This window comes from Benincasa hispida, chromosome 3, assembly GCF_027475165.1.
Source record: "Benincasa hispida cultivar pf3 chromosome 3, pf3_genome.v1.1, whole genome shotgun sequence".
In the NCBI taxonomy this organism is placed as follows: domain Eukaryota; kingdom Viridiplantae; phylum Streptophyta; class Magnoliopsida; order Cucurbitales; family Cucurbitaceae; genus Benincasa; species Benincasa hispida.
In genome coordinates, this window is record NC_143480.1 from 25,320,854 (window position 1) to 25,346,610 (window position 25,757).

General features: G+C 33.7%; 1 protein-coding gene and 1 pseudogene across 1 annotated transcript; both read left to right on the top strand.

The window, feature by feature from the left end:
• Window positions 1-7,735: 7,735 nt before the first annotated feature.
• Window positions 7,736-15,799, top strand: LOC150037153 (uncharacterized; annotated as a pseudogene).
• Window positions 15,800-18,386: 2,587 nt separating this feature from the next.
• LOC120074522 (mitochondrial uncoupling protein 5-like) lies at window positions 18,387-19,826 on the top strand. Its single transcript, XM_039027676.2, has one exon. The coding sequence runs from the start codon at window positions 18,684-18,686 to the stop codon at window positions 19,656-19,658; it is 975 nt and encodes a 324-aa protein (XP_038883604.1). The 5' UTR covers window positions 18,387-18,683; the 3' UTR covers window positions 19,659-19,826.
• Window positions 19,827-25,757: the final 5,931 nt, after the last annotated feature.

The window sequence follows — 25,757 nt, forward strand, 5'->3', positions numbered from 1 at the left end:
CAAAACTCCATAGTTATCTTATGTAAACTTAAGCATGTATATATGATATACAAGTGGATCATGCCTTAAGTGATAACCTAAATAGGTCTGTAGTATAAGGATTAAAGTGGGATACCTGATCCTGGTGACACAACGGATACAGCCCCCTTTGTAGAGGTTTGCAAGTATTGTAAACTACTACAGATGGTAGATCCTGACCATTCATGTGGAGACATGCGAGTGAGGGTGTCCTATACAAAGATTTTATATAAGACCGAACCACGAAATGACTAGACTCTGTATATAACGCCGTTGATACTAGAGACTTACATCTCACCTAAACGACCATAGGTGACACGAACCTCAATCCTGAGTGTTTTGGGAACTCCTGTTTTTTAGGGCGGTCCTTTGATTAGTATGGATGAGAGTGGCCAGATTGCCAACTCAACATGCCTTCCTTTTTGGGGACTTATTTGATTTGAGAGCTGGAAACTCAATACACAAGATGGAATTCACTTCTTCCCCGAAGCAAGGGTAAGTAGAGAGATTGCTCCCTTAAGGGCTGATTCCGGGGCTTGAACATAATGGCCACAACTTTTCTTTGGAAGAGAAGACTTAGTCATAGTAGGACTATGACTTATGTTCATTAGAGGATTCAGTGGTACTTAAGGAATTAGATGTAACTACAGGGGCATAATGGTTATTAGTCGAGCTGTACTTACGAGCGATCTGTGAAGAATTGTCGCACTATTGATTGGTTAAGATGAACACATAATATATCTGTGGTAAGGAGAGTTCAGCTGTCAGTCTTTAGTGGAGTGTCTGGCAATTAATAGATGGTGGGTCCCATAACTAAAGAGTTTAGTCAATTATTTACGTACCGTTTGAGCTTCGAGCTACAAGTCCATAAGGTTCCCTTGGTAGCTCAATGGATTCAAGTTGAGTATCAGTTCTTGGTGTTGATTTGAAATGTTCAAATTGACAAGAGGTAATTTGATTATATGATATGATCGGTATGGTGTATAAGATATACCAAGTGGAGGATTAATGTAAATAAGATTTACATTACGTTCTATGGAATAGAAAAATAGCTATGGTTTATATATTTCATGAGATGAAATATTAAAACTATAGGTTATATTCAGTATGATAAGTTGGTTATTACTTATATTTATAATAATATTAGTTATTGGATTATTATCTCCTTTTCTCTAATAACCAATTGAGTGGGAAGTTATTGGTGGTTTCATGGTAACCGTGAGATAAAAGGAAAAATGTTTTCCTAATTTTAGTAAAGTTGAGAAATTGTGAATTTGGAGATTTCCAATCTCGGAAAATTCTCATGGAGAGTTATCAAGTAAATTAGATTTACTAAACGAAAACTTGGAGTTAGCTAAACGATCGTGGAGTGTTAGTAGGTGATAGACACACAGCTAAACGATGAGCTAAACGATTGCATAACTTTTGCTAAACGATTGCTTAGCTTTTTCTAAACGATTGGGCATTGACCTATACGATAGGTTCTTCCTCTCCCACTTGCTCAATCGTTTCCATGATTGTGTTTCCCCCGTCTTTCCGCCTCAAACCAAGTTCACACAGAGCCCACCCTCTGAATTCTCACACCGAGAATACCAAGGTAGCCTTTTTAGTGGTGTCATACTCAACTCAACACTGTTGAGGTTCTGTAGAGGCTGTTTGTGGTGTTCAGGGTGTTCGTGACCGAGGCGATCGCTTAGTTCGAGCGCACGGTATTCGTGCAGTATAGCGGTCGTGTTGGACGAGCGTTCGTGATCAAGGAGCTTGGTGACAAGTCGAAAAAATTGTGTTACTCTTTTCCTTGATCATTTGTATAACATGTTGTAATTTATGTATTTTTGCATAATCGTATGTTTCTGGTTTTGATTGTAATTGTAAAGTTCATATATGATTGTAATTTGGAATGATCTTTCCACTGCTCATGGAAATCCTCGTATTCGATTTCCTTCAGTGGTGACGTCTGACAGCATCAGCGATGACGTTCGATGGCAACAACGACTCTGGGTATGGTAGAGAGCAAACGACGACTGCGCATCTGACAGCAAACAATAACGACAACACGATTCTGGCATGGACAGGTGATGACAACGTTTTCCCTCATCGGTGACAGTGACCAACGATAGGAAAACCCATAGGTTTTGATGAGTTTAGCAACCCACGCGTCTGGATATGCTGGCAGGAACGTTTATCCCAATTTTGGCAAGGTTTGACAATAACCCACTCTATTTTGACTTTAGATTCGTTATACCCACTTCTTAATGACTTCATATGTGTAGGATTTAACGTATTTGAACACTTTTCAGCAAGGTTTTACGTCGTTTTGGGTAAAAACTAGAGCACTTTAAATTCCTTTTCGAACTAGATTTAAGTTCTTCAGACATGCCTCTAATGTGTGGAACATTTATTTGTAGATTCGGGGTGGTTTCAAATCTAATAGGATAATTTTTAGTAAGGACCCAAGCTCTTTTGGTGAGTTTTAGCCATTATAGTTTTGTAAAGCCTTTCGAACCAAATTTAGATGTTGTAAATTGGGTTTTAGCTTTCTGATTTTGGTTCCAGTTCAAAAAAATCCTTGAGGTATAGTTGATACCTGTTTGTCATAGTACTATTGCTGTTGGAAAGAGGGAAATGCAAACATAGGTGTGCATGATTATTTTTCCTATTGTGTGAAAGTGCTAGCAAAGTTGTGTCCATTCAAAATTATGTCCTTTCAAAAATTGTTGATTTGGTTGACTACAATAGTTCAAGCAATTTAACTGTCACATTATTTACGTGGCATTTTTCTTATAAAAATAAGTTGTGTCCATGTCTGATGGCGGTGGGAACTACTAACGAAGGTTAGTAAGAGGTTGAGAAAATACATGTCTTTTGTTTTCCGATGGAATATACTTGTTTGTTTCTTATAAAAATTAAAAAAAAAAAAAAAAAAAAAAAAAAAAAAAAAAAAAAACTCCATTGTTTTGTTTAACGTGATTGGAAATTTGGAGCACCTTTGCTTATTAGGCTTAAATAACTTTGAAGTTTCTCTTCATGTCATAATGGAACTTTTTTCACTTATCAAGTGTGAGAAAGTTTATTCAATTTTAGTTATATATTTTTAATTGTTCAAATTTAATTTTTGTTTTTTCAATAAATATTAAATTTAGTCACTCAAATTTAGTTTTGTTCTTAAGCTCAAATGTTGAAAACTCCATTGTTGTTGTGGGATGAGATCAATAATTCATGGCTATGGTTCATTTGTTATTGTTGTTGCGGTGTTGTTTATTGAATTTAAAGCATGTGAAGCAACACTAAACAAAGCAAGTAATTTGCCCTTTTCTCGTCTTTGACCAAACGAAATTCAAATACCTTTTTTTTATCTCATCTCTATGGGAATTTAGATCGGATCATATTTGCATTTAACAGGTTATCTTCTCTTGAGAATTCAGTTTTCAATTACTTCTCTCCAAATTTTTTTTTACCATTTATTTGGTTTATTCCTCTGAATCGCTTCTTTACTTTTTTTTTCCTTTGCTTATTGTGATTTACATTCGCCCATTGTGATTTATAATCCTAATTAAAATTTATTCTTATGTTACTCATCCATACATATTTTTTATATTTGGTTGCCATTACATAGTTTGTAATTTTGATTTTGCTTTGGATGATGCTTTGTTGTTTTGATTTTTTTTCTTTATTAGTCCGCAAATAATTTTGTTTTTTGTTTTTTGTTTTTCTTTTTACATTTTTTAAAATTTGTCAAGCCCAAAATCAAATGAGTATCTATTTGAATTCTTAAGTTTATAAGAATCATGTGAAACTTTCTATATACATAAATTCGAGAATCTTCTTTGTTTTGTAGTCTATACTCTTTTGATTCTTTAACTCTAATGCTTACTTTTCTTATTAGGTTAGTTTCCTTTTATTGCTAGTTATATAACATTGAATTGTCTGGTTTTAGTCTATCTTTATAACTAATTAATCCCTTGGCAAAGAACTTACTAGCTTTATTTTGTGTTAACGCCTTATTGAAGAAACAGGGTCCCTTAAGGTTGATCATCTTACTACAGTGTTCAAATTTTTATGAGCTGATTTCGACTTCTTATTCTTCTTTATAAGATTTAAATGAAGTTGCAAGTTTGTTTACAAATTTTGAAGTTCTGGATTAATCTTTTGATGTTATTCTTTTCTGACTCTTGCAAAACTACAAGAAATAACCCTTTCAATAGCTTTTGATGAAATCATGCTCAAATTCAACAACTTATTGACTGTACTTAGCTATGCAAATTGTTAAGTTGACCAAGTGTTTGGTGCTAAAGGTTTTGACTTTTTCTTAGGGGTCGTTTGGTTGGAGGGAAAAGAGGGTGGGAATGGGAATGGGCTTACAAAGCCCATGTTTGGTTGGTGGGTTTTGTTCATTTGCCTTGGAAAAGATAACTCCTAGGTTTTTTTTCCTACACAAAAGAAGAAATTGAATGCCCATTGAAAAGTGTGGGTTTTCTTTTTTTCTTCCCCTTCCTATCATGAAATTTCTTCCTTCCAGCCGTGAAAATCGACCTCTCTGCTTTGAGTTTCAATTAGATCCATGGTCAAAATTCACTACTGTCGAACACTGCTATCTTTATTCACTATTGTCGAACACTGCTATCTTTCTTCCTCTCTTCAATCTCCAGTCACTGATTTTATGTTGTAAGGAGGAAGAAAGGGAGGCTAAACGATCGTTGTCAAAGACTAAACGATCGTTGAGAGGTGAAGGCTAAACGATCATCGGGAAAAAGGCTAGACGATCGTTGAGAAAAAGGCTAGACGATCTTTGTCAAATATCTATACGATCCTTGGAAAAAAAGGTAAACGATAGGACAAACGTCTACACGATAGAGGTAAGCGTGTAGACGATGGGGTAGGAGACTGCACGATTAGGTTGAGCTTGTAGGCGACAGAAAAGTGAAGGTTAAACGATCATTGGGAAAAGGCTAGACGATCGTTGAGAAAAATGCTAGACGATGGTTATCAAATATCTAGACGATCGTTGGAAAAAAGGTAAATGATAGGACAAGCGTCTATATGATAGAGGTAAGGGTGTAGACGATGGGGTAGGAGACTGCACGATTGGGTTGAGTGTGTAGGTGATAGAAAGGTAAAGGCTAAACGATCATTGAGAAAAGGCTAGACGATCGTTGTCAAATATCTAGACGATCGTTGGGAAAAAGGTAAACGATAGGACAAGCGTCTACATAATAGAGATAAGGGTGTAGACGATGGGGTAGGAGACTGCATGATTGAGTTGAGCGTGTAAGCGACATAAAGTACATGATAGGATGTAGACGATCGGGTTGGAAGTGTACACGATGGAGAGTACATGATAGGATGAAGATGATAGAAAAAATTTGCTATACGATAGGTAGAGAGCATAAACGATAAAGAGAATTGATTAAGACAAAATAATATAGTCAATGCTCAGAGACTATTTGGATTTAGTAATTCATCTGCAAGAAATGTAAAATTAATATGAAATGTAATATGATTACATTTGGGCTATTACTAAATTATTTTGTAACATATTTCTTGCAGGGGCCGTTTGGATTTTTTTTTTTTTTTTAATTCCCACATACTATTCCCAGACATTGTTTTTCATGCATAACCAAACATAGTTATCCTTGATTCCCAGTAATTTTATTCCCAGACATATAATTCCCAGACATCCTTAATTCCTGGGTATTGAGAAAACCTCAATCCAAACGGCCCCTTAGATACTTTTTATTTTGAAGAAAACATCCTTAAAGTAAGTAGCTTCAATCTTCTTGTCCATGTCAAATAACTGTCTAAACTTTAAAAAGAATTTGGGTCCTTCAAAACAAGAAGGAACTCATTCAATAGCTTTAGTCCCACTGTAAGTAAAAAATAATTTTAGTTGTTTATTGTCTTACCTTTCAAAACTTTGTTATGTGGCTATCCTGCAGTTATGGTAGTTACTTCTCGGTTGTTTTGATTTTTTTTTGTTTTTGTTTTTGATTTTTTTTTTTTTTTTAATTATTTGTAGAGTGTGCTTCTATTTTAGGGAGTGAACCTTCTTTTACAAACCTCACTCATGGCTTCACTGGTAGTGTTGATTGTATATTTTTCTCACCTTTTGACTCTATAAGACTCATTAGCTTTCTAGAACTCCTAGAATCAGAATGGCCAAAGGTTATTGATGGCTTACCCAATTTTAACTACCCAAGTGATCATCTTCCTATTGGTGCTGAATTTGAAATCACAATGGAATAACTTACTGCTTCAGCACATTTCAAATCTTGCCCCTCATTTTTCTTTTTCTTTTTTTTTTCCCTTTGCATATTGATTGTTTCTTTCATTTAAATGGAATAAACATTTCTTCCGGGTTCCATCAAAGTTGAGAATGATTGTAAACCTAGATCTTGAAAGCAAGATCTATTCTTTTGTAATTTTTGTTATGGTTAAATTATTAATCAAGTCTTTATATAAGTTTGTGTTTTTTTTTTTTTTTTGGTGTCAATTTTGTCCCTAAGGAATAACTAATAATCAATAATAAACTAACATGAATAGCTAAACTTAATATCTATTGAAAATAATCAACTAAACTTTGTTATGTTAGTTTGTAGAGTGTTCTTGGTTAGACTCTTTATGGTTTTTTTTTTTTTTTTTTTTTATTTAATCACAAGAGTCTTCTTCTTCCAATTTTATTATTACTACAGTCCCTTTTGTAAAAGAAATCTTTATATTCTGTCATTGTTACTCTAGTTTGACATTGATTCAATATTAGTGGTCTTGGAGATGGTTCAATTTTCTTATTGTTGTTTTTGTAATATTTGTAAGGCCAATTTTGCATTTTGGCCTAGACTTCATAAATATTTAAACGTATCTATCAAGAAGATCTTATATTGTAATGTTAATTTGCTTCATTTCCATCATTGTAATGTTGTTTTGCTTCATTTCCAACGTAGACTGAAATACAAAATTAATTCATTACTTATAGCCTATAATACTTATTTAAGTACTTCAGAATTCCTTCTTTGTAAGTACTTAAGAATTCTTTATTTGTACTTTGAAACACCTATTTAAGCACATAGAAAGTCCATCCACATAACACCTTAATTTATAAGTAGAAATGTGCATAATTCATTACTTATAGCCTATAACACTTCTAACCTATAGTTTTCGATGTGATTGACAAAATTAAAACACAGAGATAATTAGCTTTTGATTACTTTCTTCCTTTATCGGTGTAAAGGAAGATATTTTCTAAAAAGAAACTTAAACATATGTTAATTATATCTTCAACCTTTCTGGGAGCAAGAATATGAATGGAACTATAGACTGCTAAAGTATTTTATGAACAAACAACTTGGAGCATACTCTTAGTGAAAATTGATATTCTCTTTTCTCAAATAGTGCTAGTTGACCAAGTTATTGGTGATTGACCTAATCATCCAATTAAGGTTACCAACACCTTGAAAATGTTTAACTAAGATTGGGTACATCTAAATAGGTATGAAAGTAACTACTATTAGTTTTGAGTTAGTCTTTTGATGCATACTTAATAAAATTGACTTTGTCTAGTAGTACTACTAATGAGTATATGGAAGGAGCATAGAATTTTTTGCAAGGGAAGAAAAGGAAGTCAAATTGAATGCACATATCATTTTCTCCAATAATAACTATTTTTTACTTTAGTCAAGGTACAATGTAGATAAAGATTGTCAAAAAAAAGTTTTTTTTTTTCTAAAAGATGGGTAGATTATGGAGGGCTGAAAAATCTTGTCTTGTAAAACAAATTCGAGATACCCCAACAAATGATGCACTTTTGAAGATAATGCCTGATAATTTGCAATCTATAGATGACTGGATGAATTTTGTGAGTGAAAAGACTAGTGCAAACTTCATGGTATTAAAATTTCTACTTCGAAACGTGTATGTTTACATTTTCTTACTATTACTTTAATATAAATATTGGACGTCTTTTATTTGAGTAGTTGAAAAATGAAAAATACAAAGCTATGAAGAAGAAACAATTCCCACATACATGTTGTAGGAAAATGTATACTCGTCTAACTAAAGATATGGTAAAGATCATTATTACTATACTTCAATTTTGTTTTAATATTGTGTGTGAGTTCATTCTTTTAATCTTATTTTATAGAAAAAAAATAGTTCAGATCCAATTTTAGTTACAAGGATTGCATTATGGACAAACGCACATAAAAAGAAGGACGAACAACTGGTGAATGCACAAGTGTTGAGACACTCGTATGTTTTTACTTAGACTTTATTATATTCTTTTTCTTAAAAAGCGGTCAATTAAGAATTGAATTTGTTGGGATATTATGCTTATAGAGTATGTGAAATTTGGTTGAAAATGATATCATTATATTATACTATGTTCTTTTTCTTACAATGTTGTTAATAAAAACCGACTTTGTTGGGATACTTAGCTTATAGAGTTTGTGGACTTTTGTTGAAGATTGGCTTGATTGAATTGTGTACTATGTTTTTTTTTCTTGGGGTGGGGGAGCATTGACTTTATTGAGATATTATGCTTAGATTATACTATGTTCTTTTTCTATTGGGGGGGGGGGGGGGTGATATAGGCAGAAATGCACGTTATTACAACACAAAAATATAAAACAATGTGGGAATGCAACGGTAAAAATATGCAAAATTATGTCCAAAAGCATTAACTTGAGAATATTGCGATCACATGCGCTCATCGCATTAAAGCAGCTAATGTAAATTGCGATCCAAGAAATTCGACGTCCGCGCACATTGAAAGATTGCGACCGTAAAGCCATGCGATCGTATGCGCTCGCGAGAATTTACTCAAGAAGGTGACCGCATAAAGACGGCGCATCAAGGTGAAAGCTTAATAAATCATGATGAGATGGAAATCTGATGAAGGTTGAAACCGAATTTAGTTGACAAGCCGTTAACGACACATTGTAGGAAGTACATTCAACTTTCGGTGACCATTAATCGGCGCATCAGACAGAAGATTTAATGACCTCCCATCATTGCAATCATTATAGAGAAAAGTTGTAACAAGCCGACCTTTTGAGTACTCTAATAAGGGTCGTTACTCATAATTATACATTTACATTCAAAACATTTTGACCATTGAGGAAAATAAATTTTGATTAAAATAATAAAGACAATTTTTCAAAATAAATAATAAATAAGAAAAATCTTTGTTCGGGGCCCTTAAAATAATGAAGAAAAAAAATAACTTAAACAAATAAAAGTTTGACTAACATTGAGTTTCAAATCAAAACTTTTATATAGCTTGAAAATGTAAACTGAGCGGGCGATTTACATGTTCCATATGGCACGATCACAGGTCCCTCTCATCACCCGCCGGTCCGTTCATATCATTACCTGAAAAATATAAATTAAGAAAGGTTGAGTATAAAATACTCAGTAAGTGATCCCATTACTGGGATTAGACTATGCATCCATGAGCAAAGAAAGATAGCCTTGATGGAACACGAGACATACGCAGTGGACTTAGGATCTAATTACACTCTAATTGCTTTGAATTTAAAGGAAAATATGCATGCAATTGAAGGAAAACCAGTAATTAAAATTACTTTTGTAGCTCCCGAAAACTGCTCTTCCTCGCTGAATCTCGACCCGAACACGAATGAACCACCACTAGAGTTGACCTACTATCCTCTGGACTCAGAACTGGGTTGTGGGACCCGATGGATGAAGAAAACCGAGAGAGAGAAAAAGATGGAAAAGAAGATGGAATTTGGGTAGGGTTTGGGGTTTTTTTAGTCCAATTTTAGAAAAAAAATTTAGCAAAATTGGCAAAACTTTTTTTCATTCAAAATGAAAGCTCATTTTATAGAAAAAAAACCATGCAACAATTGCATGAACCAAATCCATAAAAACCCAATACCTATAATCCACTATCTTAGTGGGCTTAATGTCACTATAAGCCAACACCTAGCCCACTATTTTGTTAGTGGAATTATCCAACAAAAGTTTGGATTTTCCCATAGTTAAAGGGCAAAATAGTCATTTGGTCAAAGTCAAACTTTGACCAAAAAGTCAACATTTTGACTTTTTATGATTTTTTCCGTGTTGACTAATTTTGACCTCCCGAGTATGAATCCGCATTCATTATCTCGAAATTCAAATCACATTTGAATATAAGGTCGGTCAAAGTTTGACTTTTCAAAGTCAAAAGTCAACTCTTTGGCTTTTTACATCTTTTACCATTTCTATCATTTTCAAGCTTCCGAATATGAACATATTCATATTCTTGATATTTAAATCACATTTAAATATTAAAGTTGTATCTCTAAACTAAAAAACCCGACCACTATATCACATATACTTGTCAATTTCTCTCTCTTCACCTAATTCGAGCAATTCGAATATTCTATCATACTGTTCTAAGTTTATTCCATATGAGCTAGTAGAGGAACCTAATGGACCTATAGATCATGGGCTCCAACGATCCGAGATTAGCTGGCTAAACTCTTTAGATGGAGCTAATCAATATTTATTAACTAACGGGTCATTCCACTAGAGTCTCGTAGTTGCACTTCCCTCACTATAGATATATTTGTGTCCATTTGATATAACCATGATTAGTAAGCTAATCCTTCACAGGTTGTTCGTAATCTCGGCTGGGTCATAAAAACCGTTTCACCCCCAAGACTACATCTTGTTCCTTAAGTTCCACTAATCCTCTAATAAACAATTGGTTTAAGGTCCAACCTATAAACTGAATCCCTCTCGGGCCAAGGAGAGGGTGGGACCCCTTGTTCAAGACCTAGATTCAGTAATAAAGGGAACGACCTATCTACTATCCCTATAACGGGTAAGAGTGAATTCTGTCTTGCACCCTATGTTCCCAGCTATCCACCCCATCTTACCCTAAAATGGGAGGATTATTGGGTCAGCGATGATGAGTTTCCCTCACCTATGTAGATCTAAAGATAATTCCAAGTGAACAGGAGTTCATAGTTAGCTCAAGATTAAGATTAAGTTACCTAGGTCATCAATTAATGAAATAGTTAGTTTTATACATAAAATAGTATTTAGAACGTAAAAAGTGACTATTTCATGGTTCAGTCTTATGCAAACTCATTGCATAGGATGCTCCCACTCACATATCTATATATGAACGATTCAGGATCACGTCGTTTGTACTAACTACAAAGTGGGCCGCATCCATAGTGTCCCCAAAATAAGGCGCCTAACCTTATTCATATACTATAGACCATTTTGGCTATATATTTGAACTTGATCCACATTTATGTCACTACATAAAGTTCAAACTACATTAAATAGCCTCAAGACCTTAATTTATTGGACAAGATTATAATTTCAATAAAAACTTTATCGAAAAACAAAACAGAATATGTTTATTAATTTACAAACTACGAGTTTTAGGACATAAAATCCAACAAGCCCGTGGCTTATACAGCTACATCGATTTTTTATGATGAAAGGAAAACCAAAAGACGTACTGTCTTGCCTTGATACGCATGTCTAGCGGCCCATAGGCACACCGTCAAACATGATAATAACATGAATGTGAACTCATCGACTCACGCATGTCTAGATGCCCGTAGGCACACCGTCAAAAATGATAATAATATGAATGTAAACCTGCCGGTTCATGCATGTCTAGCGGCCCGTAGGCTCGTCGTCAGAACATGAAACATGAAAATAAAAGTAACATAAACGTAAACCTGTCGACTCACGCATGTCTAGCAACCCGTAGGCACACCGTCAAACATGATAATAACATGAACGTAAACCTGTCGGTTCATGTTTGTCTAGTGGCCTATAGGCACACCGTCAAACATGATAATAACACTAACGTAAACCTGTCGGTTCATGTTTGTCTAGTGGCCTATAGGCACACCGTCAAACATGATAATAACACTAACGTAAACCTGTCGGTTCATGCATGTTTAGCGGTCCGTAGGTACACCGTCAAACATGATAATAACATGAACGTAAACCTGTCGGTTCACACATGTCTAGTGGCTCGTAGACACACCGTCAAACATGAAACTAGACCCATAGGTCTTCTAAAATAAAACATGCATCAAGGCGAGACAATAAACCACTCTACTGGTCTATTCATGCATCACATACATAATATCAGTAGTGATTATAAATTTGAACATGCTCATAATACTTATAACTGTCATGCAACACGTAAAACATAATGACAAAATCATGCTTCAAGAGTCTATCAGTTAACTTTTTAATTCTAGACTAGGTTGTCTGGCACAAAGGCACCGGTAATAGTACCACTTACCTCAATTTGGTCACAAAAGTCCACGCAAATAATTCCTTAATACCTTTGGAAAACTTGAATCAATCCAAAGTTGTGGCTGGGTCCAAGACAAATTCCAAAACTTGATTCAATTAGCCAATCTGATCAAGAATTAAATCCAAAATCAATAACTTAATTTTTCCACTATTACTCTCAATCCAAAAGAATAACCAACCAACAACTTACCCAAAACTTACTGATCTTTACCAATTTTCTACAAAACAAAAAATGATCTCTAGCTTGATGGTCAATGCCTCAAAACTTTCAAATTTTAAATCCAAGATTTTTCTCAAGATTCCGGCAAAGATCGGGCAGTGGCGGCTGATGGCGCGTTGACTCGTGACTACCATAGATAGGCAGTGGGTGTTGCTATCGGATGACATAAATTATTTAGGCTAGCGGCTGGTAGCGAGGGTCTTGCATGAGGAGGGTTTGCGAGAGTGGGAGAGAAGGGGAATTTCTAGTTTTACAGATTTTATTCAGTAGCAATTACGAACAAACTATAATTTCAAATAACGATCCAACCGTTCAAAATAAAACTCCATATATCTCGAACAGATTAACCAAATTTAAGCATGATCCAACGGTTCAAACTCCAGAAATCGACAATTTTGTAAAAGTTATCACTGAAAACCGAATTGCTTTCTCCCCATTTTTTTTTCCTCTTTTCACTCTCCTTTAATTTCAAAAAAATCTCAATTCTTTTATTTTTTTTTCAAATTTTGAAAAGATAAATAAAATATTTGATCACAATATCTCCAAATCTCCAAAGATTCTATTAAATTAATAAATCAATTAACTTTTCAAATTATCTTAATTTAGGCTTCAAAAACCAAAATTAAATGGCATAACATTCGTCAATTTGACACAAATTAAATCATTCCAAATATTTAAATCAATTCAAAACCACATGAAATTAATTATCTCCTTAATTTAATTTTTTTTTTAAGTTGGCCCTAAAATCCAAAATAAAAGGAAAACAAAATTCAATATTTTCAAGATAATCAGTTCGAATATCTAATCAATTAAATTCAATTTAATCAATAAAAGTTTTTCAATTATTTCAATTTAACCCCAATTTTTCAAATGAAAGGGAAATTTAAACTCAATAATTTTAGATAATTAATTTAAATTTTTCTGAAATTCGGGATGTTACAAAAGTTCTTCACCTTGAGCTCTATAAATACCAAAGGCCACCATCGTTAGAGGAGCTGGAGTTCGATACAGTTCGCCATAAATATAGAAGATAGATCATATACAAATAGATAGTCGTTAGTCTGTAGTTGTCCAGTCGTAGTTGTCTATATACTTAGAAGGCATAGGCAAGCAAAGAGAAGAAGACGCCGAGAGATCATTCCTGGTTAGCTCGAAAGGCTGTCGGGAAGCGCTGTAAAAGGAGAGAGGGTCGACACTTGCGAAAGCAAGGACATTCTTCTGGACAAAGTAGAGCAAAAAGATAGTGTAAAAGCTTCGGAAAGCAAGACATTGCTACTGGGCTTCTTATCCCTACTTTCCATTGTGTTTTATATTTTGACTTAATTTATAAAATGGAATTCTTATCTCAACATATGTTCAATCTCTCCACATTTCACATGAGTAGCTAAATTTCCGAATTGGTTGAAAAGAAGTAGCGAACATGACCTAAGATCTTCACTTTATGCGATCATCTTGTCTTATGTATGCGTCAGTCACCTTTTAGAGATACTTGAGAGAGTAGTCTAAAGAAAGAACCTAGACTTGAGAGAGTCAGGTTAGAATCTAGGCTTGAGAGAGTCAGATTAGGACTGCATAAGCAAGAGATAGAAACTTAGACATAAGTTCTGTTTGCTATTATGCATCGCATGCAACCTAGAAATAGGATATAATAGTATGTGGTCACCTTGTGTATGTGTGTATCATTCATCATCGCATAAACAAGAATAGAGGCTTAGACATAAGTCCTATCGACATTATCGTATACATCACATGCGTCCTAGAAATAGGAACTATGGCATTTGCATTGAGAAAGGACATGTTGTTGTGTGTGTGTAGCATGATCGCATAACTTGAACGCAATCTTAGGAAGTATTAGCTAAATCCCTTCTCAACCCATTCACCGCATACTCATTGTATTCTCGATTTCATCAACTCTTTACTCAAATCCGTCACATAGAATTTATACTTAAGCAAAACACCAACCAAACTTATTTGTTTTTGCCACTGTAAAGGAATTAATTTTACCGTCTCATAATGTCTCAGTAGTCTCTGTATTCGACCCTCCACTTACCAGGAAACCTAGTAAGATTTATACTTGGGTTTTACTAGGGAAACTTGCATGTGCAACGCATAATCCATCACCACAATCTCATACCATTATTTTATCACATTCACAACGCATCGATAGGGGGGGGAGGGGGGGGGGTTGTTAAGGGGACTTTGTTGGTATAATTAGCTTACAACAATGTTTTCTTAGTTTAAATCTTGGAAGAGTTTTGCTTGTGAATTTGTTGCTAAAGGATAAGCGGAAATGTGGGATTTGTATTATGTAATTATGTGCACACTTGTTGCTAGGAGCGCATTGAACAAACTAATGTTGAGACGATAGCTTCAGCAAATAATGTGGTTGATGATGCTTTGAGTAAAGTTCTTGGTCCTGATCATGGACATGTAAGAGGACTTGGGTTTAGTGTGACTTGTTCAAAACTGTCTATCTTGTCTCAACAAGATAACAAATACAATGTTCTTGAAAAAGAATATTTGTAAATGAAGGAGGAAATGATAGAAATGAAAGTAACGAAAGATGAAATGATAGAATTGAAAGCAATTATGTCATGTTTAATAAAGAAACAGATAATCTTTTTTCGTTAACAACTTATATTTATTTTTTTCTATAATTAGTTAACTTCTCTCTCTCTCTCTCTCTCTCTTTTTTTTTTTTTTTTTTTTTTTTTTATTTCCTATGAAATTGTCATAGGTTGAACCAAGTGAGGAACTTTCAAATGCTACTACAAGCATACCTAAGTTAACAAACATTCCTTTAACTTTTTTAATATCTTCTTCATCAATAAATTTATTTGTAATATGGTTCAAATTATTCTTGATTGCATTATTATCTAATTCTAATATCTCATATTTATCTTTTGATAGAGTCTCAATAAGAATACTCAAATTAAGTGCAAGTTATTAGATTGGTACGTCTCGGGAGAGATTGTTACAGAAAGACGATGGTCTTCTAGTGATCTAACTGCTCTTGTTCATCACATTCTTATTGGTTCACATGCAATTAGAGTATGAGTTGATGTATCAAATAAACCCAACGCATATTTGTGGATGCCTACATCAGAAATGACGTGTATTGAAGAAGCTTTGGAGAGTATAGTAGCATGACTATCTGATAAAGTGACCATTGGTATGTTATTTTCTAAGCTTATTTATCTATATATATTAAACATTTTCTATATTTGCTTAATATTCACTATTATTGGTTTCTACAAAATCCTATATATATAATATAATATAAATATTTGTAGGTGAATAAAATGATGCCTTATTGAAGGAAAAAAGAACCAACAATGACTGTTCAACTACATGATAATATAATCTTGAATATTTGGTGAATTTTGTATTTTGAGGACTAAATTTTGTATTTTGAGGGCTAATTTTGTATTTTGGGAGCTAACTTATGTTGTTGGTACATTCATTACTTTATCTAGCATGTATCGTTTAAACAAAAACTTTAATCAACGAAATTATTGAATACTTTATTTTGTAATGTTAATAGATTATGAATGAAAGTTATTAGTATTTATTATGCTACGAAGTATTTTATGTGTGTAAATTTTAACTAAAATTGAGTACTTGAAATAAAATTTATCAAAAACTAACTAATTCAAAATTTATTTTTGAGAAAAAGTTACTTCTTTTATAGCCATGAGTTAAAGCTATAGAAAGATTTATATAACAAAAATGAAATGCTATAAAATTTTTATTATAACAATAAGAAAAAAATTAAATACATTACCATTGCATACAATTACAGCTATAATTACTATGTTATAGCGTTGAAAAAAGGTTATTGTATGTTAAAAATAATACATTATTTTAGCTATATAAACATATTTTAGCTTTAATAAAAAAAACGCTATCAAATGTTTTTATAGCAACGAATATAAGCTATATCTTCATATTCTATAATAGCATCCATCATAACTTTAAAAAAATGCTATGAAAAGTCACAGACTTTTAATAATATTGGCTGTCAAGACCTTCGAAAAATGCTATAAAAAGTCTATTATAGTTTTTTCTGTTAGTTATCGTATTTGTTATTTGTTGTAGTGTCAATTGGCCATGAAAGTGAGAAGAGTAACTCATCTATTTTATAAGAAGTGTAAAGTCTCTTGGTTTTTCCAATGTATGATTCTCAACGAATATAACATGTACTTCAACTTTCCTCAGCGGGGTTTGATATGAATGAAAGAAAAAATAATATTTTTTTTTAAAGAACATGAAAGGAAATATGAAACAGTATATTTTGTTGGGTAAATTACTTCATATTAAATCTATATTTTAAATCATAACTAATTGAAACTCAGCAAATAAAGCTTTTTTCCCCTAAATTGTGCTAAAGTGTGTGTTCCAAAATTTATACAAATAAAGTCAGCTGTTTACATATAGATTGCTTTGAATAATATGTCTTTTTGGGAATAAAGGTCAAGGAGCGAAGTTGAACCAACCCTGTCAAATTGGAAAGTGGCATGACCCCAAAAATAATACATAACATTTTAGGTTATATTACAATAATTTTTATATAAAATTAAAAATTAATTGTACCAATTTATATCTGGTCCTTTTAAAGGATATATAATCTTTAGTAGTACAAGTTTTATGCTAGTTAAAATAAAGAAAAAAAAAAGATAGATTTTTTTTTTTTTTTTTTTGAAAAGAATTATAGAAAAATTTAAAGATAATAAAATGGTAGATTCAATTATATGCTTTAAGAATGGTGTAAGGTTGGTTATTAGATATACATCAGACTATTCAAAATAAATGCTAGCCATAAATGGCATAAATGATTGATATATGTATATAGTTTTTTTTTTTCTACAACATGGCAAAGATTCCAAAGTTATACCTTTTATTATATAGGCTTTTAGTGAATGGTAAATAATTGATGTTTATTTAGTTATGCTAACATTTTTTATTTATTTTAGTTTATGTTTATATGATTTAATTGGTTAAAATATCAATAACTTTTTTAATTGGATCTGATTCGAATTAACTCCTTTCAGAATGAATTTGAAATGTATTAAAAAAAAGAAGGAAAAATTTATACTCTTAAATTTTGTTGTATCAACTAAAATTCTATTTAAATAGATACTTTTAAAATAAAATCAATTTAGATTTCCATTCAAAATGATCTATTAAGATTCACTTGAATAAAAATATTCTTCTCTTCATAATCATACCAAAGCTACAAGAAAAATTATGATACTCGTTCTCTTAAATAAGTAAAGAACAATAGAAAACAAAAAGATGAAAAACAACTCTACTAAATAATAATAATTAAAAAAAAATCATTGTTGTCTAACTTTTATCTTAAATATTATTTAGAAAAAAAATCTCAAATTTCACTTATTTTGAGTATTCCACCAAATTGTTGGACTATTATTTAATATTTTACTTATGAAATATGAGTGCGTTCTCGACTTTATTTATCTTTGAAACTTCTTCATCCGTGTCCACGCTATGGACATCACTGCACCCACCCACTCCCACCAAAAGAAATTTACTATATGCTAATTTTGTCATAAAATAAAAAATATATATTGTCATATTTGTTGGCAAAAGGAAAGTAAAATTTGTGCTTAAATAGCAATAACATTCAATAATTAAGGTGACAAAAAGGAAAAAGTAATAAAATTACTTATTTTAATTGTATAAAGATAATAGATTAAGTAGAGAGGAAATCAGTAAGTGGGACCGGGGAGGGGGGGAGAAGGAGAACCGCGTAAAATGGAGGAGAGAATTGTAAATACCGAAAAGAACGGGGTTGGAAAAATAAAATGTCCCATAAAGAACGTTGGGTATTTGTTATGCTATAAATTGCCTTCCCCACACTGTCTTCCCCAATTAACCATTAATTTCTTTGCGTATTACAGAGTCCTCTGTTAGCATATGTCTCACAGACCCCTCGTTCCTCATTATTCCTCCATAGCCTTCGGCCTTCATTCCCATCTCTTGGTTTCCAGTGAGATGAACTCTAATTCTAACTGGTCTTTTTAATCCCCCTTTCTCCGTCTTTTCCGTTTCCCAGATCTGATCTCCATATTTCTCTCTGTTTCCAATTCCATCGTCTCTCTTGTTTGTTTCCCGAGAAAATTTTGATTCCTGCAAAATGGGTGTCAAGGGATTTGTCGAGGGTGGAATTGCTTCCATTGTTGCCGGCTGTTCTACCCACCCGCTTGATCTCATCAAGGTCCGAATGCAACTTCAGGGTGAGACTCCTGCTCCCACGGCCGCGGTTCATAACCTCCGCCCTGCTCTCGCTTTTCAAACCACCTCTGTAACTGCTCCAAGGTCTATGAATATTCCTCCGCCGCCGCCTCCGGCGGCGCGTGTTGGTCCAATCACTGTCGGGGTTCGTATTGTCCAGCAGGAAGGAGTCGCCGCTCTCTTCTCTGGCGTTTCCGCCACTGTTCTCCGACAGACTCTGTACTCGACTACCCGTATGGGGCTTTACGATATTCTTAAACAAAAGTGGACTGATCAGGATACCGGAAAAATGTCTCTCGTTCGGAAGATATCGGCCGGTTTGATCGCCGGTGCGGTCGGTGCTGCAGTTGGCAACCCGGCTGATGTAGCGATGGTCCGAATGCAAGCCGACGGGAGGTTACCGGTGGCGCAGCGGCGAAACTACAAAAGCGTGGTCGACGCCATAACCCAGATGGCACGTGGTGAAGGCGTGACGAGTCTGTGGCGTGGTTCGTCGTTGACGGTGAACCGTGCGATGCTCGTAACGGCTTCCCAGCTCGCATCGTACGATCAGATCAAGGAGACAATTCTGCAGAAAGGATTGATGAAGGACGGGCTTGGGACACACGTGACGGCGAGTTTCGCCGCCGGATTTGTGGCGGCGGTGGCGTCGAATCCGGTGGATGTGATAAAAACCAGAGTGATGAACATGAAGGTCGAGGCGGGGTCGGCGCCACCGTACTCCGGCGCGTTAGATTGCGCGTTGAAGACTGTAAGGGCGGAAGGGCCGATGGCTCTGTACAAAGGATTCATTCCGACGATTTCACGGCAGGGACCGTTCACGGTGGTGCTGTTTGTGACGCTGGAACAAGTTCGAAAGGTGCTTAAAGATTTCTAATTAAAGATTGATGATGACGAAAATTGTAACAGTTTTAAGAATATATTCCATAAATCGAGGTGTTTGAGTTTGAAGTTATTTTAATTTTTATGGGAATATTAATTGAATTGTAATGCCTTTTTTTTTAGTTTAAATTAAGATTTTTAATGGAAGTGGGTTTGATTTGAATAGAGGACCTTTTGAACTTCGTTGTTTGTTCGTTTCTTCACGTAGCGTCTGTCATAATTGTTATAACATAAAATCATAAAGAAAACTTCAAACGGAAAACTAGTCCCAACCCAATTTCACTCGTTAATAGCACTACAGCTAACCTAAAAATTTAAGGTTAAATTACGAAGTTGGTAAAAATGAGGGATTTATCAAACTAAAATTTATCCTTTTTTTAATTAAATCCAAATTTAATTGAATGGGACATTGATTTGCAAAGTTGTAAAATGGAAAAAAGGAGGAAAAGAAGAAGAAAAAAGTCAGATTTGTAAAACTTTAGGTGGGTTTCAAAAGGCAGGGAAGTTGGTATTTTGAAGTTTACCATAAAGTTTGATAGTTGACCAATTCTACAATCAAAGAATCTATTCTTCTCCCCAATTCAAATACAAACTCCATAAACTTCTATTTGGACTTCCCAAGAACCCAGACGGAGCATCTTCCCCTATGAATTGTTCTCATCTTTAGAGGTCAAAACGAAGGCTGTATTTTCCTCCATCACTTTTAAATTTTGAGTTGTAGTCTATATATCAAAGTAAGCTACTCAATTAGCATTCAAGTGTGTTAATAAACATGAATTTGGTTCAAATCTCTCAATCATACTAAAAAAAATTAGTCTATATTTTTTCAATAATTTTTAAAATATCTTTTCTTGCATGAAAATTATTAGAGATAAATACTTTGTGTGAAAAATATAAAATTTTAATCTTAAATATTTGAATTTTGTTTCAATTTAGTCACTATATTTCAAAATCTACATTTTTAATCTCGATACTTTATTAAGTTTCGCTATTTTTTCAATCACTATTTAAATTAATTAAAAATTTTCACTTACTAATTAGTTTAAAATAATTAATAGACAATGATACCAAAATTGAAAGCGAATATTTAGTGAAATATCAAAGTTAAAAGTATAAATCTAATCAAATTGAAACAAAAGTCAAAACTTAAGAACTAAAAGTATAATATTTTGAAACTTAAGAAATTAATTGAAATCAGACTCAAAGCTTAAGGAGAGTAAAAGAGTAACATTTTAAAATTTAGAAGCTAAACATATATTAAACTCAAAATCTAGGAATAAAAAAAAAAAAATTTCCAAAAGTACTATTATTATTATGTAAAAAATTTCAATTTAAAAATAACGATGAATGATTAAATATAAGATTGATTCAAACTATTGGAAGTAAATAGTTGAAACTATATAGATTAAAATAGAATGGAACCAAAATTTAAGGATAAAAATTATATTTTAATCTAATTAAAATAAGTTTAATAAATTGAAATGGAATTATTTGATTGAAAGAAAGTGAAGTAGTGGTGTAGAAATGAAATGGGATGTGAACCAATGGGTTGAGAATTGTGATCTTTGAGGAAGGAAAGGGTATGACATATAAATGAATTGGGATTTGGCATATTATATTATTCAATTTATTCTGAATTATTATTACAAACAAAAATGAAATGTGTTATCTTCTCCAACATCATCCATTGTTGAGTTTGTTTGATTTGACATTGTTTTAGTACATCATTTATTTCTTTATATAAAAACATCTTTCAATTATTGGAATATTGGTGTCTCACCTCGCTTAACGTCTTTCCCACGTGTCCAATACCTCTTTCCTTTCCATCGTAAGTACCGTAGTAAATTAACTTATATATGCATCTATGATCTATCTATTTTTTTTTTAAAAAAAATTTACAAGGTACATCTGTATCCTGTCCATAATATTTTAATTCCAATTTCGTTTTTATGTTTTTAAATAATACTTTGTTATCATCTTTATCTTTCTTTAATTAAAGCATCTTGTTAAATTAAATCTAGTTAACCTAATTAAATCAAAGATAGTTGAGCTGAGAAAATACTTTAATTAGGTTGACCCATTTGAGCTAAGAATGAAAGCCGAGCTAAGAGAGTGAGTCGAGCTAGAAGATTGAACTAAGAAAAGCAAATCAAGCTCGACAAATAGCCCGAACTAGAAAGCCAGGCTAATAGGCTTTTTAGGTGGTTTTTGGTTATTTAAGGGCAATGTTGTGAAGTATTTGTTGGGAATGGTGTCCTAAATCTTCTTGTAGTCTCGTAGTTTGTAAATTTTGTATAAACATATTGTTGTTAATAAAATAAATATTTTTTTATAAGCATATAGTCAATCCAATAAACTTAGATCCAAGGTTATTTCATGTAATTTAAACAAGTATGTAGAGACATATAAGTGGATCTTCTTTAAATAATAACCTAAACGGTATGTAGTAGATGGATAAGGCTGGACACTTTATCTTGGTGACACTACGGATACGACCCGCTTTGTAGGTGTTACAAGTGTTGTAAAGTGCTACAAATGATCGATCCTGATAATTCATGTGGAGACATGTGAGTAGGGGTATCCTATACAAAGAGTTTGTATAAGACCGGACCACGAAATGATTATTCTCTTTATATAATGCCGTTAATAATAGAGACTTACATTTCACTAGGATGTCCATAGGTGTCATGATCTGAATCCCGAGTGAGTTGTGAACTCCTGCTCATGAAGGTGGTCCTTTGATTTGTATGGATGAGAGTGACTAGATTACCAACTTAACAAGCCTACCATTTTGGGGATTCATTTGACTAGAAAGCTGTGAACACAGCTACACAAGACTAAATTCACTCCTTCCCCGATGTAGGGGCAAGTAGATAAATTGCTCCCTTAAGGGTTGATTCCTGGTCTTGAACATAGTGGCCACACCCTCTCTTGGCCCAAGAGGGACTTGGTCATAGTGGAACTATGACTTATTATTCATTAGAGAAATTAGTGGTACCTAAGGAATTAGATGTAACTACAGGGACAAAATGGTATTTTGGCCCAACTGTACTTACGAGCAAGTTGTGAAGGATCATCGCACTGTTGATTGGTTATATCCAATGGACACAGAAATTTATCTATAGTGCGAAGAGTGCAGCTGTCGGTCTTTAGTGGAGTGACCGACAGTTAACGAATGTTGGATAATTTAATTAAAGAGTTTAATTAATTATCTGAGTACCGTTGGAGCTTCAATCTATAGGTTCATAAGGTTCCCTCTGTAGCTCAACAGAGATTTAGTTGATAATTTTGGATTAATTTGAAGTGTTCAAATTAATTGAGGGAATTAATTATATATGATATAATTAATTAAATTGATTATATATGATATAATTAATTAAATTGATTATATATGTGATATAATTAATATAATGTATTTGATACATTATAATTTAAGGTGATATGAAAGGAATTTGAATATGATTAAAATACCAATTATATGAATGAGATTCATGTAATTAAATATAAATATGATTTATATTGAGAGGAATTAAGTAGTTGGATATAATCCAAATATCAATTATATGGATGAGATTCATATAAGAAAATTTAATATAAATGTGATTTATATTATATCGAAATTTTATATTTATAAAGTGTTGCGGTGCCATGCCTTCACGTGCCTTTGGGTGGCATTGGGTGGCATGCTTTGTCGCAGTGTCGGGGTGGCGTTGTGATGCTGTTGTGCACAAGTCTTTTATCAAACTTTGAAGCATAGGGTGCTACTGCTGCTACTACTATTTGGAACTAGCGGCGACTCATCACGTCTAGCCTCCTAAGGGCATTTCAGTCATTTTTTCACTTTTTGAAATTCAATTGCTCTTTTTAGCTCATAACTACTCCAAATTAACCCCAAACATCTCATAATGCTCCGTAATGCATGAATGGCTTGAGATCCTACAAATATAAACATATAAACACATTAAACATCATAAACAAGTGAGATTAGAGACCATGTATTGTTGAGAGAAAATAAAATATATAACTTATATTGTATTTGATGCAATATAAACTATAGGCTATATGTTATATTTGTTGGGTTTTATGTCCTAAAACTCGTGGTATGTAAACAATGGAACTTATTCTGATAATTTAATAAAGGTGTTATTGAATAGATCTATTACTTGAATAGAAATCCAATAAACCTAAAAGTCTCTTGACTATTGGATGAGTACTTGAACTTTATGTGGAAACATAAAGGTGGATCAGGTTCGAGTAAATAGTCAAAATGATCTATAGTACATGGATAAGTTTGGGTACCTTATTCTGGTAACACTATTGGATACGACTTGCTCTATAGTTGTTACAAGGAGTTGTAAAGTGCTACGAACGAAGTGATCCTAATTCATTCATGTTGGACACGAGGAGTGGGGGTGTCCTTGTGCAAAAGAGTTTGTACAAGATCGGACCACGAAATGAGTCACTCTTACTTTATAACGCTGTTTACTATTTAAGACTGACTATTTCAAAGCGATGACCTAGGTAACTTGACCTTAATCTTGAGCTAACTATGAACTCCTGTTTATCTGGGATTGCCCTTAGATTTCCATAAGTGAGGGTTAACTTAATAGCGCCGACCCAATATGACTGCCATTTCAGGGGTAAGACTGGATAGATAGCTGGGGACATAGGGTGCAAGAGAGAATTCATTCCTACCCACTTTGGGGATAATAAAGAGGTTGTTCCCTTAAGTGCTAATTCTGGGGTTTGAACAAGGGATCCCACCCTCTCATTTGGTATGAGAGGGACTCGGTTTTGTGATTCGATCACAAAACAATTATTCATTAGAAGATCAATGGGACTTAAGGAACAAGAGGTAATTTCGAGGGTAAAACAAAGATTTGACCCAACCGTTATTGCAAACAACTTGTGAAGGGTTAACTTACTAATCATGGTTATATCGAGTGGACATAATATATCTACAGTGAGGGGAGTTAAACAATGGGCTTTAGTGAAGTGACCCATTAGTTAACAAATGGGGATTAGATCGGTCTAATGAGTTTAGCCGATTAATCTCGGATCGTTGGAGCCCATGATCTGTAGGTTCATGAGGTCCCCCTACTAGCTCAAAAATGGATTAGCTTTAGAGTAGTGTGATAAGTTAATTTAAAACGTTCAAATAAGAATCAAACGGATGTTGAATGAGAAATTTGAGACCAATCACAAGTTTCCATGTCATTTACTAAATTAATGACGAAATTCCAAATCATTAAATTTGGACTCAATTAGGAGTTGACATATGTCCTGAATTGAAGTTTAAGACAAATTTCGATGACGCCACGTTGTTTTATCATAACCGTTGAATGAGATAAGATTCACCCAATTTGATATTATTATTTGGGTCAAAGTCCAACTAAGCCCAAAAAAATAGGCTGAATTTGACCCAAATATTAGATCAGGCCTAAATCTAATTAATTGGGCCTAAAGGCCAGACCCATGGACCAACCAAGCCCAAGTCTAACTAATTGGACCTAAATGCCAGGCCCATGGATCAATCAAGCCCAAGCCCACCTGTGAATTCTATAAATAGAGAAGCTCTCCTCATTTGGAGGGGTCAGCAATTCTATACTCCAGAGAACTTATAGAGAATTCTCTACAATCAGAAGACTCCTTGACTTCTGAAGTTGACCACACCTGAAGACTGAAGTCCTTCGAAGATACAAGCATTCTGAAGACTGGAGTCCTTTGAAGATGCAAACATTCTGAAGATTGAAGTCCTTTGAAGATACAAACATTCTGAAGACTGAAGTCCTTTGAAGATACAAGCATTTTCTACATTCAGAGAGCCTAGAGAGAATTCATCAACAAGCAGAAGACTCCCAAGACTTTTGAAGCTGCACTCCTAGAAGACAGAAGACCCTTGAAGACACAAAGACTCTTCCAAGACTTCTACTTCAAGAATGCTTAGGGCTTTTCTTCTTCAAGTCAAGCACATTCACCCAACTGAGAGACAATCAGAGGATCAACTATTAGAGATCGAACCACATCGCATCAAATCAACTTCAACATCCACACTAACTCAAGTTCAACTCTACGAAACAAGTTTCTCCGGAAT